We start from the raw sequence: 16,114 nt of genomic DNA, 5'->3' as shown, positions 1-16,114 counted from the left end.
AAGAAAAAGAGAAAGAGAGAGAAAGAGAGAGAGAGAAAGAAAGAGAGAGAAAGAAAGAAAAAAGAAAGAAAGAGAAGGAAAGGAGAGAGAGGGAGGGAGGGAGGGGGAAAGAGGGAAAGAGGAAGGAAGGAAGAAAGAAGGAAGGAAGGAAGGAAGGAAGAAGGAAGGAAGAAGGAAGGAAGGAAGGAAGGAAGGAAAGAAAGGGAGGGAGGGAGGAAGGAAAGGAAAGGAAAGGAAAGAAAAGGAAAGGAAAGGAAAGGAAAGGAAAGGAAAGGAAAGGAAAGGAAAGGAGGTAGAAAGAAACCCCTTTCAATTTTTTTTGTAAAAACAGTATGGGGGATACATAAGCAGCAGCAAAGGCCCCATGGAGGTCCCCAACCATGCACCCTACTCCTCTTATGTTGGGTGGGACCCTCCCAGACCCAAGGCCTTCCTGTTTAATTTAAATATTTGTTAATTTAAATAATTGTTAAATTAAAATATAATTTCATTCTTCTCCCTCTCCCTTTCGTCCCTCCAATCCCTCTCATACACCCTGCCCCTCTTGTTCAAGATTATGACTTCAACAATTTAAAGATTTAAGGGCCTAGGCCTTGCTTGTACTCCTAGGCTCAAGTGATCCTCTGCCTGAGCCCTCCAACTAGCTGGGACTATATGAGAACTATGCATGCACCACCAAGCTTAGCCTCTCCAACCCCTCTTTCTGAGTTCCCATTTCCAGCTGGTGCCATGCACTAGATGCACTGCTAATCAACTGCACAGCTGAATGCCAATCCTGGCCTTCGGAGCTGAGAACCAAGGCATACAGGCTTCAGCTGCTCCCTTCCCATGTTTAAAGCAGGCACCATTAACTAATCTCAGGAATCAAATGGTTAATGATCACTTTAATGGAATCTATAACATCATCTAAATTTAAAAGAGGAGGAGGAAGAGGAGGAAGAAGATCATCATCATCATCATCATCATCATCATCTGCAAAAAAGCTAATTGTAAACAACTTCTAAACTGGGTGCATGCCTTAAGCCCAGCACTCTATAGGAGGTAGAGGCAGGTGGATCTCTGAGGAGGAAACCAGCCTGGTCTACATACAAAGTGAGTCCCAGGACAGCCTGGGAACTCTGTCTCAAAAAACAAAGAGGGAAAAAGTTGATTTTCTTCTCAGCTGGGCACAATAGCACTGTTCTGCTCAAGGGCCTGCCTGATTATTCCCTCCAACAATTAAGACAATGTATATCAGTGACAGGAGTAAGTGTGTTTTCCAGGGAAAGCCTGGTCATGCTTGAACATCAACACAGGACACACCGATGCCCTTATCAGTGAGGACAGTACTCTGCTGTCCTGGTCTACAAGGAGGGGAAATCTCACTCTGCCCCACATGGGGAGCCCTCAGGAACCAAGCTTGTTCTCTTAGAGTGCAGCCAGAGGAAAGCTGTGTCTCTCTCCACCTCCCAGGGAACTAAGAAGCTGCACAACAGAATTATGTAGCCAGGAAGGCCCAGGAAGGGTGGTGCTAGGCAAGTCATATGAGCCTTTCTATCACAGGAACTCCCCACTGTATGCTAAGAGAAACCAGTTCAGAAGCCCTGTGCACACAAATGCCAACAACAGGAACTCATTGAACCCACACCTGGCAGCACTTTACTATTAATATGAATTCAGATTTCCAAAGTTCCTGCCACTACTGTGTTCTTGATAAACACAGACAGCTGGCCTACTTACAAATCAAAATTATACATTTCCTTTGCATTACTAATACACTAACACATACACACACACACACATAACCATTAGCATCAATACAAGTTAATGCAAAAGCAAGTCTCTAGCCTACTAAGGGGGTAAAAAATAATAGCTAGGCAAGGTGGCTCACACCTACAATCCCAGTAGCTGGAGGCTGAGACACAAGGATGGCAAGTTTTAGGCCAGCCTGGTCCACAAAGTAAGTTCTACTCTAGTCTAGACTACAAAGAAACCTATCTTTGAAACAAAAACAAACAAAAGTCAGGTGTGGTGTATGCCTTTATCCCAGAACACTGAAGGGAGAGGCTGATCTCTGTGAGTCTACAGTTAGGCTGGTATACATAGAGAGCTCTAGGCCAGTCAGAGCTACATATGAGACCTGGAGGGAGGTGGGGATCCTGGGAACAAAAACCTGTTGGCTCCTCCTTAACATAAAACAGCATCACTATCCCCCGGCACTTCTTAATATCAACATCATCACTACTGCAGAGCACCAGAGAATACTCCCAGACTACAGTCCCTCCACCACCTCTCCCTTTGAGGTGGACCACATGAATCCCAAGATATAAAATGTGAAAAGTTAGGCCTAAAGCCCAAACATTTTTTGGCTCTCAAGGTCAAGGTCATGTGCAATGGAACGGAGCTTGGAGGCAAGCCTGCATCCCAGGGCACCTCCACATCACATTTGCAGTTGTCCAGCTCCATTTGGCTGCTGAGTAGTCAACTAAGGGGTTGGAGGTGGTGGCTAGTCCCAGGAAAACAGTCTAGGCACAAACCTTGTGGGGCCTAGAGCAGCAAAGGCCACAGTAACCCATTGGTTCTCCATTGCTGTACCATCTCCCCACAAGATGTCCTCAGCTATCACATCCATGCACAGTAACTCGGCCTCTATCACCCACAAAAGTCTCCTCTCCCTTCTCATCAGGTAGGTCAAACCATGACCAACTAGGAAAGACCTCAATGCAGTGATGGATCCATTTCTAGAGAAACTATTTTCTCCACCTACACATTCATCATCCACAAATTGTCAGCTCCCAACCACTCCTCCCCCAGGAGAACTGTCATCAGCTTTAAAGGTCAATGTCAGTATCAGCACTCAGACACACTCAGCTCACCAGAGCCAACCAGCCAGTTCCATTCAACCCTCAAAAAGGGCCTACCTTGACCAAGGGGTAGATATGAGAAGTGAAGAGTGCACACCAGGGAATGCCCAGTGACAGTATAAGACAAGTTTAAAAACTGCCCCAACACGGCTCCCATTAGCAAAGGCTAGTAGAAGAGGTACCATTGGGCAGAAGAGGCTAAAACAGACAGCTGCAGAGGATTTTCCACCAGCAGCAAAGGCATGGAACTGGGAAGGATTGGAAGCAAGAACATCAAAGCGTTCGGAAGACATTTTCTAAGTGGGGAGCTACTGAGTGATTTCCACTTTCTTCTACTATGTTTTTCTGGAGGCAAAGAAGCTACAACTGAATAACTAAATAGAAATAAAAGGCCACAGAGAACTCACCAAAGTGAACTCAAAGGAGTGCTAGCTTTCTATCTCCATGACAAACTGTCTGAAAAATAAGCTTAAGAGAAGGAAAGGTAGGGCTGGAAAGACAGTACTAGCTGCTCTTCCAAAGGACCAGGTTTCGATTCCCAGCACCCACAGGACAGATAACAACCATCTGTAACTCTAGTTCCAGGGGATCTAAGGCCCTCTTCTAGTCTTTGCAGGCACTGCACACATGATAAAAAGACATATGCAGGAAAAATATCATACAAATAGAAATTAAAAAAAAACTTAGAAAAAATAAAAAGAACAAAGGTTCAAGGCTTCGGGTTTCCATCCTTGGCGTCTTAGTCCATAGCTCTGAACCTGTGTGGTACAGCAGAGCATCACAACACAAGTGTGCAGCAGCAGAGGAGAGCTGTTCCCTAATTTCAGCCAGAAGAGGAAGCAAGATTTTGAAAAGACTGGGGCTCCAACACAGTCCACAAAGCTAAGGATCCAATGACCTAACTTCCTTCGACTAAGTCTTGCCTTTAAAGGCTTCAATAGCACTGTCAACTGGAGACCAAGACTTCAACATGGCCTTTGGAGGTCAGTTAAGATCCAAACCATAATTGGGGTGGAGGGTACCATTAAGGCCCTTCAGTGAAGATAAGCTATGCTACAGGAAACTCTAAGGATAGAAAGGATTGCTTGTTCACTGAATCAGATGTCCCAGGGACTATGTCCCTTGACAAGTTAGTGAGGACATAGCCCAGAAAAGAGCCCATGAAAGATACCAGGAAGCTCAGATCACTGTCAAGGGAGGAAATACAAAAGAATATCACCCCTCAGGATATGGCCCCAGGTACCAGAAACAGTATTCTACCTGGCCTGTCTCAGCTGTGAGAATGATGTCCAGGTGGGAGCTTCAGTATATCCAAGATGTGTCTTCTGAACCCAACTTCCATACAGACTCTCAACCTATAAGGAAACCATCTATGGTGCTAGTTACCAGAGGCAAGAGATGCCAAGCCACTGATGTCTGTGGCACAGCCAAATACATATCCTCAGGACCTGAGAAGCAGGCTGCCAAGGCTGAGGCATTTATAGCAGCACAGCTTAGTCTCAATGACAACTAAAAGACTCAGAGAGAACATGGCAGATCAGCAGCAGTAGGAACAGGCACCTTGTCCAACCTCCTTCCTAACCTTCTGTAGTTCTAGGTCAACCTCCCAACCATCCTCCCAGGGTGAAGAAGACACAAGTGTGAACCATGGGAGGAGGTCACAAAGTGAAGAATGTACCACACATTGATATGGTCCTTAGGACCCAAGGGGAGCTATGGAGACAGGCCATACCAGCTCAGTGACCCCAACAACAAGTGAAAGGGAGTCAAGGCTCACAGAAGCCACAGGTGGAGTCAGAGAAATACAAGCGAACATCATAGGCCCTTAAACTGCCCCACTCAGACTGTGATGATGGATGGACCAGCACACCAAAGCCTTGCTCTCTAGACACACAAAAGCCTCCTGCATTACTGCTCTCAGAAGAAAGAAATGTACTGAGAACTGAAATCTAACAATTTTAGCCAAGCAGGAAAGAGTCAGGGAGGGAGAAAGGTCACCTCTGACAATGTAAATGCAGAAAGACAAACACAAATCTAAACATCACCGAAGAGAATATGGAAATAAATTCTAACCCGGCAACACCAGGTAAGGAATCAAGAGAGAATGTGCAATGAGCCAGGATGTGACCAGACCAACCACCATGAGAGAGATTCAGCAGCATCAATATGAGAGATCACCACTGCACATCTCACGTGTGGAATATGCCATTTCTTTAACAGATACCAGTGACAAGAAAAAGTTCAAACTCTTTCAACCAGTTCTAGTGAATATTGAAGATGGGTCCAGTGCTTCAGTATATACCACAAGGTTGGAAAAACAAAATATCAGCTTTGTGCTTCCATTAACTCCACAAAGAAGTTTAATTCCTCTAGCAATGACCAGATGTCTACCTAGGCTATCATAAATAACCCTGTGATGGAAACCTTTGTGAACAATACCTTTATTATCACTTCCAATTTCTTGAAGTACAGAAATTAGATCCAAAACCATAAACTTTGGAAAACTTATTTTGTCCAAATTTCTTGTCCTTTTTACATGCTGTTAGGGTCGTTACACATTAAGAGTCACTGAGCTGGCCTGGCTCCATAGCTCTCCTTGGGCTCTCAGGGTTACACCAATGTGATCAAATACATTCTTCCATTTTGTGACTTACTCTATAGTTCACACCCGTGTCCCTTTCAACCCAGAGATAGTTTTGATGCTGGAAATTGATCTTGGGACCTCAAGCATGCAAATGCACATTCTAACGATAAACTACACTCAAAGCTCCTTCTTCCTGACTATAATTTATACTCAACATAATAGGTTTTAGATTCCTCTTCTTATGAGAGAGAGTCTTACTATGTAGCTTTGGCTGACCTGGAACTGGCTACATAGACCAGGCTACCTCCAAACTCAAAGATACCTTCCTGCCTTTGGCTTCGCCAGTGCAGAAAATATTTTTTAAAACAAAATGAGGAGCCAGGAGTGCCAGGAGTGGCAGCCTGTAACCCTGATATTCAGGAGGATGAGAAAGACTGCTTGAGCTGAGGATTTTGAGGCCAGCCAGGGCAACACAGTGAGACCCATTCTCAAGTAAGCAATCAAATGATACTACTGAAAAGCAATAACTACTTGGCAATATTCTGACATATTTTCTTCCAGTCAAGTGTAATTACAATCACACTGTCTGCAATTCCCTTTTTCCAATTAACATTGCTAACAATTCCCCACACTATGGACTATGAGCCTTCTTTAACAAATCCATCCACAATAAAATAACCATCTAAACTGTTAATATTGGATATATAAGCCAATGGTAAATTACAAAACGTAAACCCACAAATCAAAAATCTTAAAACACAAAGCTGAGACAGAAAATGTGAGATGATCCTTAAAGCTTGATGTTCATGCCCCAGACACATGCCCCAGACATTATAGGCTCTAGAAATGATCTGAGGTTCCCCTCAGGGGTCTCTGAAAGGTTTTAAAACCAAACCAACATGCAATGGGCAGTTCTCTTCAAGTCTCAACAAACGTTCTTTCTGGGCGGGTTGGTTAAAAAACAAATCTTGCATGTGTCCTCTGTCAATAAGAAGGAGAACATGACAGTTCTGCATAATAATAGGAGTGGACATTGTTTGCCCTGAACCTCATGGCCAACTCAACCCAAAAGGCTAGGTGCCTGGGACAACTGAGTAAGAGTCTGAATGACAAATGAAAGGTAGTAACCTCACAAGACTAGACTCTTGAGCCAAAACTAACAAGAGGAAGGTAAAGGAAGCAAATGCAGAGGCCTTAGGACAGTTAAGCTGCAGTGGCCTTGACGAAAGTGGATGATAGGACAAGTCACACCCTCGGGCTGCATGGAGGGCCACCTGTGCTAAACTGCAGCAAGTTCCTGCGCAAGAGCCCTCAGAGTCCATGCCTGAGCCTGTAGACAGGATAGTGACCAGGTGGCTGACAGTCTAGCAAGTGGGTCAGAGGGCTGTCTATGCCAGGTGGACAGGGGATACTTAAGGCATTGTACCTGGGAATGGACAAACCACAAAGCTCTCACAAATCATGATGTAACTCAGACTGACAAGTAACAGTGGAGACTTCTGGAGTGTCTCTGGGAGTAGGAAAGCCAGAACCCTAATCCAACTCTTGTCTGTGAACGGGCTGGCTACCCACCTTCCTGCCCACCCAGGCACGCCCCATATATCCCTCCAGCCCTCATTGAGTTCCTCTACCCCAGTACACCAGGACCACAGAAGACTCATTTTCTCTCTCTTTCCATCTGCACATGGCAGTGACAGCGGAGATGTCCAGCACCCCAAGCTCCTGCAGGATGGGCCTAAGGATAGCTGTGTATGCCTGCTACAGAGGAAGGGCTGACAGGGGACTTTAGAAGAGTTTTTCAACTCAGCGACTGATGCTAGCTCAGAAAAAGTGAGCATACCTGGAGAGGCTAGGTAAAGGCCTCCCTCTCTCTTGGACTGGATGAGCCAGGCCTGGGAAGCTGAGCAGAAAAACAAAGTTCACCTGCTCTCAAAGGAGAAGGAGGACTACAGACATGCCCAGTACCAAAGGGAGCAGAGTATTTCTCCACCCCGCTTACATTAGCACTCCTTGGTCACAAAAGGCCTGAAAAAGCTTCTAGGAGGGGCCTTCTCTTCAGTCTACATTCTGATCTAATAAACCAGGAAGTCAGAGATGGCAACCAGACACAAGACCCAAGCTCTAGGCTGCCCAACACTCAGTACAGCTCCATACAATCGTATCTTCATGGAGACAAAGTACATGCTATTCCTATCTTCACTTTCCTAATGCAGCCTACAGCTTCTCAGTGGTGGAGGTGGGAATCACCCCAGCTCCCTGAGCTAGTAACCTTCTCACATGACACCTCCCCGCCTTCTACTCCCTCAGCCCACCACATTCCTGCTAGCTTGTAGTCAGCACTGATGTCAGAGAAATCTGGGGCTGCACCCAGATCCATACGCTTCTCTTCCTTAAATTCCCCTCCTTGGAAATGACTACATCTTCTGAAACCGCCTTTCAAGTTGAACGAAGGAGAAAACCGTTTAAAGTATACGATCTAGACGAGAACCTGTGGTAGCGCGCCGTTCCTGACAGTGCAGCAGCAAGGTAGAACACTAGCTCCGTGGTCTCTCGAGGCTGAACTCCGTGCTAAGAGTGACAGCACTCTGGGAACTTTCCCCTGTGCTGCCCAGGCCCTGGTCCAAGCTCACCCTCTGGCCCACGGTGGCCAGACACTAAGACGCGCATCCTGGCGGAGGCTGCACAGCGGGAGGCCACGCGGCACCCACAGGGCGTGGGGACAGAGAACCGAGAAGGGACACTAGGAAGAGAGGAGAGCCAACGGAGCTAGGGATGCCGAGGATGCGTATGGAGCCGAGGAGGGTATTGTGGGGGTTCCAGGGAGCCACCTGAGCGGAAGCTGGAGGAAGAGTCACAACCCAGACTGGAAGGCACTAGGCACAGAGCTGCGGGAGTCGTCGGGTTGAGGCCCGGAGTCGTGCCGCTCGCCAGACGCTCACCTGCGCGTGGGCCACCACAAGGCTCTTGTTGCCTTCGCCATGGTAACTCCATTCATTCTCGTCCATTTTCCCCTCTTCCATGCCCCGGCGCCCTGGAACTTCGCGGGCCGGGACGCGGGGACGAGAGCTGGAGGCCGCCCGCCTGACAGGGATCCCGCCGCAGCCGTCTGAAGAAAAGCGCCTGTCAGCGGCCGCCTGCGCTCTCAACCGCGGCGACTTGCAGGCAAGGAGCGCCGGAAGCCACGCCCCCGGCCGCCGCCATTCCCAGAACGGTCAACTTCCGGGTCCCGCCCACCTTACCGTCGACGTCCAGGGCAGTAGATGAAGTGGGAGCCATATTAAGTGCTGGCAGAGCGACTCACTTCCGAAACGGGGACTTGGGAACCGGAAGGGAGGTTTCCGGATCTGGTCCCGGACCTTGAGGCCGGCGGCTTCCTGGCGCCCGTGTTCAGTGCGCTCCGCCTCGCTGGGTCTTAGAGCCGGGGTGGGCTGGATGTCCCTGCGGCTGCCGTAAGGCGCTAGGCGACTCTGAGCCTCCGGCAAAGAGAGCCATTAGGTGGTGTTCACACTTTACGCCGGGAAACGTGGCGTGGGAACCTCACCACTAGAGCTTTTGCCCGGAGACATCCAGAAATGCAGGTGGGGCAATAGGCTCCCCCCTCAGAAAGCAGTGACCTCAGTTTATCCTTTAATGCGGAGAAGAATGGCACTGCCTGGTAGAGCTGCCAAAAGGATTGTATGAGGACCTTGTGCTCTTAGAAATGATTTGGGGCTGGACATGGTGATTGATGCTCACCTCTAATCTCAGCATTCTGGATGTGGAAGCAAGAGATTTCTGTAAGTTCGAGACCAGCCAGGGTTACTTGGTGAGATCCCGTCTCAAACATAATTTTCATATTTGTGTTGTTTGGCTACAGCACTGAATATTGCTTTCACTGGTGTATGGGAAGAAAATCCAGCTTAATGCAGATATTATGGTTTTTGTCTTAAATTTTTCTGAGGAATACTGGTCAGAAAACTATTCACTCTAAATAGGACACCAACAATGGACCACAGAAATGAATGTATCCAATTATATCTTGGTGAAGCAATGAATTTACAGGTCATGCTTTAGGGGAGCATGGGTGAAGTGTTATTTATATTAATGTGGAGGACCTCAAACCAGCTGCACTGAAAAAAAAAAAAGTCCGATCCTAGCATAGATCCATTCCTCTTCTAAAGCTAAAGCTGAACGGTTTCTCCTGCAGCTATTCTACCTTAGGTACCTCTGAAAACTCATGCAGCTGAGGTGGCTGTTTTGATTAAGATGGTAAAGGCTCAAGATGGGTACACAGCACTTCAGTCTTTCTCAGGCTTTCCTTCCACTCCTCCTTCTGCTGCTGAATTCTCTGAACATTGAAGGAAGTGGTAGAGATATTTGGTAATGGTCTTTCATCTTGGCTGAGCAGTGGACCACTATGCCACAGCAACAGCCACTTTCTTCTCTGCAACTTGATGGACTGTCAGTCTTCCTGGTAACTTCTACTCACTCAGAGGGAAAAGGATTCTCTGTAAACGGGTATTCACGTAAATGTCTAGCAGGAAACCTGACAGGCACATAGACATTTAACTATAGAAGTAGTTCCACACGAGGTCCCTTTGACCTCCCCAAGTACAATACCAACACGAGTCCCTTCCTGTAGAGAAATACGTAAAGACAATCAGAAGATTAGTTGTACTCATTATAGCAGTACCAGGTAGCATTAACACTGCTGTCCATAGACTAGCAGGACCATTTGTGACTATTCTCCCTAGCAGCCTAACATACCACCTTCTGGAACTTCCAAACACCAGTCTGCAAGAAAACTTCCACTGAGCAGTGGTGGCCCATGCCTTTAATCCCAGCACTTGGGAGGCAGAGGCAGGCAGATTTCTGAGTTCGAGGCCAGCCTGGTCTACAGAGTGACTTCCAGGACAGCCAGGGCTACACAAAGAAACCCTGTCTCAAAAAAAAGAAAAGAAAGAAAGAAAGAAAAGAAAGAAAGAAGAGGAGACTTTCAGCTCAGTCCATTTGAATTCTGCATGTCCTGTAGTCAGCATGTGAGATCTTCAGCAATAGCATTTTACCATCTAGTTCCCATGTGCCATCAACAGCACTAGCCTGCATTCTTTTAGGATGTTACGGACCTCCCTGGCTAACGATCAAAGAAAAATAGCTCACCCTTGTAACTTTTATTTTTAATGATGGTTCTTAGATGCTTTAACCACCATGAACCAGAGGTAGTAAAAAAGAAATGATATGGGGAAGTGGACCTGGGTAGAAAGGTTCTTTGGAGCAACTCCTATCTGTGTTGTCTGAAAATCGGCAATTTAGTTTACAAGTTAGCAGCAGCAGCTTGATGTACTCGCAAATACTTCACAGATACACCAGTAGTCCAGTTTGGTAGAGTCAGCCTGGTGACACGACCTAGTAGAGACAGCCAGGCCTCAGCCCCACCACGTGTCAGCAGGAGAGACCCAGAGAGACACCAGGAGAAGTTCTTGGCTATGCCTCTCTCAGCAAATCGAAAATCAGGAAAGACCAACAAGTGTTTAGTTATAAAAGCAAGCCAAGTTCCCAGCCTCCATCTGTTGAGTTGTTTATACTCCCTCTAAACATCATGTGTCCTCCACGTGTCTTACCTCAGCACATGCATCTGTCTCAGCTGACATCACTCTGCCAATCAGCTCAAGTCTTTAGAACCAGCAAGAAAACTCAGCACACCACCAGAAGTTTCTTGGTGCGTTTGTCTTTATGAAGTCCCGACAAATGAGTTCAACTACACCATGTAGGCAGACCAAAACATGCATGTCATTAGCAAAACATCCTTCATCACGTGTCCTGTCATGTGCTTGCTTTAACAGAAAATCCTTTCACCTGTGTCTGCTTCAGGAAAATACTCCTTCCCATGTTTGCCCCAGCAAAACACCATCCGACACTGGGATTTTCATTCAGTAACTTTATGGCTTCTGAAAGTCTCTTTTTTTTCCATCCATACTGGCTACTGTTCACCAAAAATCTGTTTTAAAGCTTACAGGCTGTTGTAGGATTTTCTTAATCACCTTGCTGGGGATTATCTGCACGTCATTCAACCATAAAACTCAGGACTTCACAGCTGTGGATGGCCTTGCACCTTGTGAAGGTTGAAGTCCCACTCTAGGTCCTTAAGTGCACGTGCATGCCCCTTCAGGTGCTCTTCTAACTGCAAAGTAGTCAGAGGCTAGAGTGATCATTCACAGATGGTGGGCAGATCTCTGAAGAAAGTGCCAACTGCCTTAGAACACAGCAGCTAAAGGAATACTTAAAAAGAAGTTAGGAGCTGGGCTGGTGTGATGGCTCAGCGGGTAAGAGCACTGATTGCTCTTCCGAAGGTCATGAGTTCAAATCCCACCAACCACATGGTGGCTCACAACTACCTGTAATGAGATCTGACACCCTCTTCTGGTGTGTCTGAAGACAGCTACAGTGTACTTATAAATAATAAATAAAAGAAGTTAGGATCTGAGGATGTAGCTCAGTCTGTGGAGTCCTAGCCTGGCATGCACAATCAGTAGCACCGTATAAACCAGACTTGGTGGTACACTCCTGTATTTCCAGCACTCAGACGCGGAAGGCAGAATGACCAAAGCAAGCTTCAAGGTCATCCTTGGCTAGTTAGAGCCAGACTGGAGTATGTGAGGTCACATCTCAAAACCAAAATGTGCCGAGCAGTTGGTGGACAGCTAGGGTTGTTAAAACAGAGAAACCCTGTCTGGAGAGACACTAAAAGGAAAAAAAAAAAAAAAAAAAAAAAAAAAAAAAGGTAGCAAGCAAGGTCCAGCACAGAATGAAAGATCCCAATCATCTGTAGCAACTGTTCAAAAGAACAGTGTGGGGTACAATGATGTGACTGGGAGGCACTACCTACTTAGCTCTCTATAATCCAGTCTTTATCTGTGATTTATCCAGCCCATTTCCTCAACCTGGGGTGCTGCCAAGGGGCCACTGTACTTCTCACACCTAAGAGCTCAACGGAGCTGGCTCACACTAATTGCCTTGGTTTGGCACCAAGGAGGAGTGGGCTATGCTTCATTTGCTATGCCCACCAGCTCCCTGGGTCTGGCAGGCTCTGGGCAGAGTGGGAAGCTGCTGCCTCTGCATTATCCACCCTTGGCTGTTGAAAGGGCACAGCTGGGCAAACAATCTCCACCCACACGACACCTTTCTTGCAGGAAAGAAATGCACACAAGGAGGGGATGATTGTCAGCCGCTGGGCCCATTATCAGGTGTACTTCTCTCATTTACTCCTCCCTTTATCCCTTTGTGAACTATTACTCAGACTTAAAAGCTTTTAGAGACCACAAGCACCAACTTTAGCTATTTTTTTAACCCTAGAAACTCCATCTCAACACAAACCTTCCCATATTTGCTTCTGAGTGACCTGTGTCTGCTTTTACTTTTTTTCATTCCCTGAGATTGGTTCTATGTGAACCCAATTTACATGCTGGTGTAAATCATTCAGATCTGCCAGAGCCCTTCCTACCCACCCTGGGGCTGACACGTCCCAGGGCTGCTGCTGAATTACCTTCCTTAAACTCTCTGGTGAACATGGTCCTCTCTGGTCTGGAGAACTGGGGATCACACACCTTCTCTGTCCTGTCCAGTTCCCTCAGCATCCTTTCTACTGTGCCTCTCCCCATTCCTGCCACTACTCAGTTTTTCCCACTGGGCTCCAACTCTGGGGTTCATTCCAGAAGGAGCTAATTAGCAGGTTTGGTTTACAGTCTCCTTTCCTTACATTCCCCCAGCTGTAAGAAAGGCATCCTCTCCTTTATCCAATTTACCTACAAAGCCAGGGGCTGACATGATGCCTTCTTGTCAGTTAGCTCTTTATGCAGACCACTTTTTCTGGGCATAGACTGAGCCCTCTCTAAGGAGAGGATCCCTTTGGTACTAAACATCTAATACATCTAATGTTTACTGGACTTACAGGAGCATGGGTGACTCTCAAACAGATGTGACATTGAAAAGCCCAACCCCCAACATGGCTAATGGCTTCCTAAAAGCTGCACAGATGGAGCCCCACTCCCATTAACCTTCTTTCCATATTCTCCCCAGACTATGCACAGCTAGAGAAGAATTACAACTGCAGGAAGGAGTGGCTCAGGTGAGAGTCTAATGACCCTTCTCCATACCCTACTCCTATGAGGGTATGAATATCCACAGGTATGTTATGCCAGGAGGGCTGTGTTCCACACATTGATTCATAAAAGAAAAAAAAAATGAGAACGGCTAGTCCAAGGTACCTCTGTGCCACTGGCTGGCCTGAGGACCCAGCAAAAGGAGGCCAGTGAGTCAGGAAAACAAACTGACTCTGAGCATCTCTTTCCAGGATACTAGGACCTTCACTCCACCCCTGGGAAGGTGGCAGAAGGTCGTTCAGAATAGTTGAGAAGGTAGAAAGACCCACTCCTAGAAGTGAGTATTTCCCCAAAAGGAGGAGAGGCATGCACAGGACAATGAAAAAACAGTTCATAGAGCTGAGGCTGCCCCATACCCTAGAAGCCTGGGGACCCTGAACATGACTGAGACTGGGTTCCCAGCTCCCTGTAAAAGGAGCACAATGTGATGTCAGAAGCAGTATTTCCGCTGCACTGAGACATTTCCCTGAAGAAGCCTCACGACTGAGAACACTGTCATGATTTTTCCCCCAGTGAGAATTATGACTGATCCTACTTAAAACTGCAGTGTATGCTTATGATTAAAAAAAAAAAAAAAAGCAGATTCTGTTTTCATTGTGATAGCTTTTAAGGTCTCCATAGACAGAGTGTCTAAGAAACCTTCTACTTACAGTGATACATTACTGGATACAGGGCAAGAAACTCATGGACAGAAATGTGGCAGGGTACGAGAGGGCATTACAAAGGAGAACGGTCCTATCTGAAGGGGCTGCAAGAAAGGCAGGCAAGGCAACACATCAGCAAAGGCACAGAGTACAAAGTCACTTCCTATGCATGCCTGGTCCATATCTCCTCTCAGAACACTGACAGTTTGGGGTAGAGAAGCACCCTTCCTCTACTCAGCCTCTGCAGTCTGGAATAGACCCTAACTCTACTCTCAAGGCTGATCTTATGATACTGACCAGAATAATTGAGAACTACGTTTCTTGAGGATAAAAGCAACCTCCCCCATCCCCCCATTTGATTCAGGAAGTGCTGGGTGGGAGGGTCCAGGTTCATCTCTTGAAGCTCACTCCTGTGGCTTGCACTGAAGAGAGAAGCATTCAGTGAAGCAGAGAGTGAGCTAGGGGTGACAAAGGCACCATGGGTCACAGGAGCAAAGGGGAAACAGCTACGGAACTGCAAGAATATGTAAGCTGTTCATCAAGTTACTTACAGCTTCCTAGTGGATGAGCATGGTGACGTGGCCTATATAATCCCTGCATTTGAGAAGTGGAGGCAGGAAGACCCAGAGTTCAAGGCCAGCCTGGGCTACTCAGTGAGACCCTGTCTTGAACCGAGTTCTTTCCACTCAGAAGACAAACCTCCTGAGTTCAAGTCAATGGCAGAGCATGTTGGGATGGGCTGGACCACCTCTCATAGTTTGTTTAGTAGTGTCGAAAAAGGTGTCCATCATCAGAGGGGAATAATACAGACTATTTTGCACCCCCAAAATTCATATGTTGTGGTCCCCATTTTACATGTGATGTTATTTGGAAAGGAGTCCTTTGGAAGTCATGAGGACAGAGCCCTATGATGAGATTAAGTGCCCTTAAGAACATCCATATCTCTCTGGCATGTAAGGACACAGTAAGAAGGCAGCTGGCACCTTAGAGACTGGCCACTCAACACCCTGATTACAGAACCAGCTATAAGAAATGCTGGTTAAGCCAACAAGCCCTGAGGTGCTTTGTTCTGGTAGTCTAAGCTGACTGTATATGGTAGTATAAGCTGAGAATTGCAACACAAGTAGCAATATGGTTGGATTTGTTGACTCGTCCCATTAAGTCCTGCTTCTATCCGCAACACTGTTTAGTAGTGTTCTCCATTTTTACCTCAGAAAGAATTGACAGAGGCGAGGAAGAGGCAAAGAGAAAAGTAACAAGCAGCGAAATCTTCCCAGGACACTGAAAAACTAGGGGGAGGGGAGGAGCACAATGTATGGCAGAGCATCTACCTACAAGCAAAAGGCCCGGGGCTGGATCCCAGCACTGCAACCCAGAAGTGGTAGGAGAAGAAGAAAGAAAACACTAATAGGAAAAAGAAAAATCTAGAGTTCAGCTAACAGCAATGCACTGATGTAAGTTTTTAGTTTAGTTTTCCCCAAAGTGGACCATATCTTTGAATATTCACTTTGGGGAACTGCACACTATCTTTCCATTTATTTTTTCCTATTTTTTCTTTTTTTGGGGGGAGGGGAGTACATAGATGCTGCAGTACATGTGTGCGAGTCAGAGGACTGGCCGTAAGAGTCTGTTCTCTCTCTGTACCCTGTGTTCCAGGGAGTCAGACTCAGGATGTCAGGCTTGGCAGCAAATGCCATCAGCTGCAGAGCTCAGTCTCCTTGCCAGCCCTACCCTACATTTTTGTAAATCTAAAATAATCCCCAAATAAAATTTGCATTTACAAAAACAAAGCATGAATTGTCTGGCTTCTTTCAGAATCAATATTTAAACCTGTGAAGTAGGGACTACAGACCTGGTGCAAGGGTTAAGAGCAGTGCTTTATAACAACGAGGGCCACCCAGAGTT

General features: G+C 46.6%; 1 protein-coding gene and 1 long non-coding RNA gene across 4 annotated transcripts in view; one reads left to right on the top strand and one right to left on the bottom strand.

The window, feature by feature from the left end:
• Ippk (inositol-pentakisphosphate 2-kinase) overlaps window positions 1-8,641 on the bottom strand; it is a 58,413-nt gene extending 49,772 nt beyond the window's left edge. The window contains exon 1 of one of the 2 annotated variants that reach the window (XM_031358263.1): window positions 8,367-8,641. In XM_031358263.1, the coding sequence (XP_031214123.1) occupies window positions 8,367-8,447 (81 nt within the window). In that variant the 5' untranslated portion in view covers window positions 8,448-8,641. The remainder of the gene's footprint in view (window positions 1-8,366) is intronic. The other variant, XM_031358264.1, reaches the window with a different exon arrangement.
• A 137-nt stretch (window positions 8,642-8,778) lies between these two features.
• Window positions 8,779-15,789, top strand: LOC116081679. 2 transcript variants are annotated; one of them, XR_004114965.1, is made up of 3 exons: window positions 8,779-9,203; window positions 13,483-13,531; window positions 15,424-15,789. It is a non-coding gene; the product is annotated as an uncharacterized LOC116081679 (long non-coding RNA). The 2 variants fall into 2 exon arrangements; XR_004114964.1 differs by lacking the exon at window positions 15,424-15,789 and having other exon boundaries at window positions 13,483-14,175.
• The last annotated feature ends 325 nt before the right edge of the window (window positions 15,790-16,114 follow it).

The sequence above is a fragment of the Mastomys coucha genome, unplaced genomic scaffold (genome assembly GCF_008632895.1).
Source record: "Mastomys coucha isolate ucsf_1 unplaced genomic scaffold, UCSF_Mcou_1 pScaffold7, whole genome shotgun sequence".
Taxonomy (NCBI): Eukaryota; Metazoa; Chordata; class Mammalia; order Rodentia; family Muridae; genus Mastomys; species Mastomys coucha.
The sequence above is the reverse complement of the archived record's forward strand: the minus strand, read 5'-3'. Positions and strand labels throughout refer to the sequence as shown.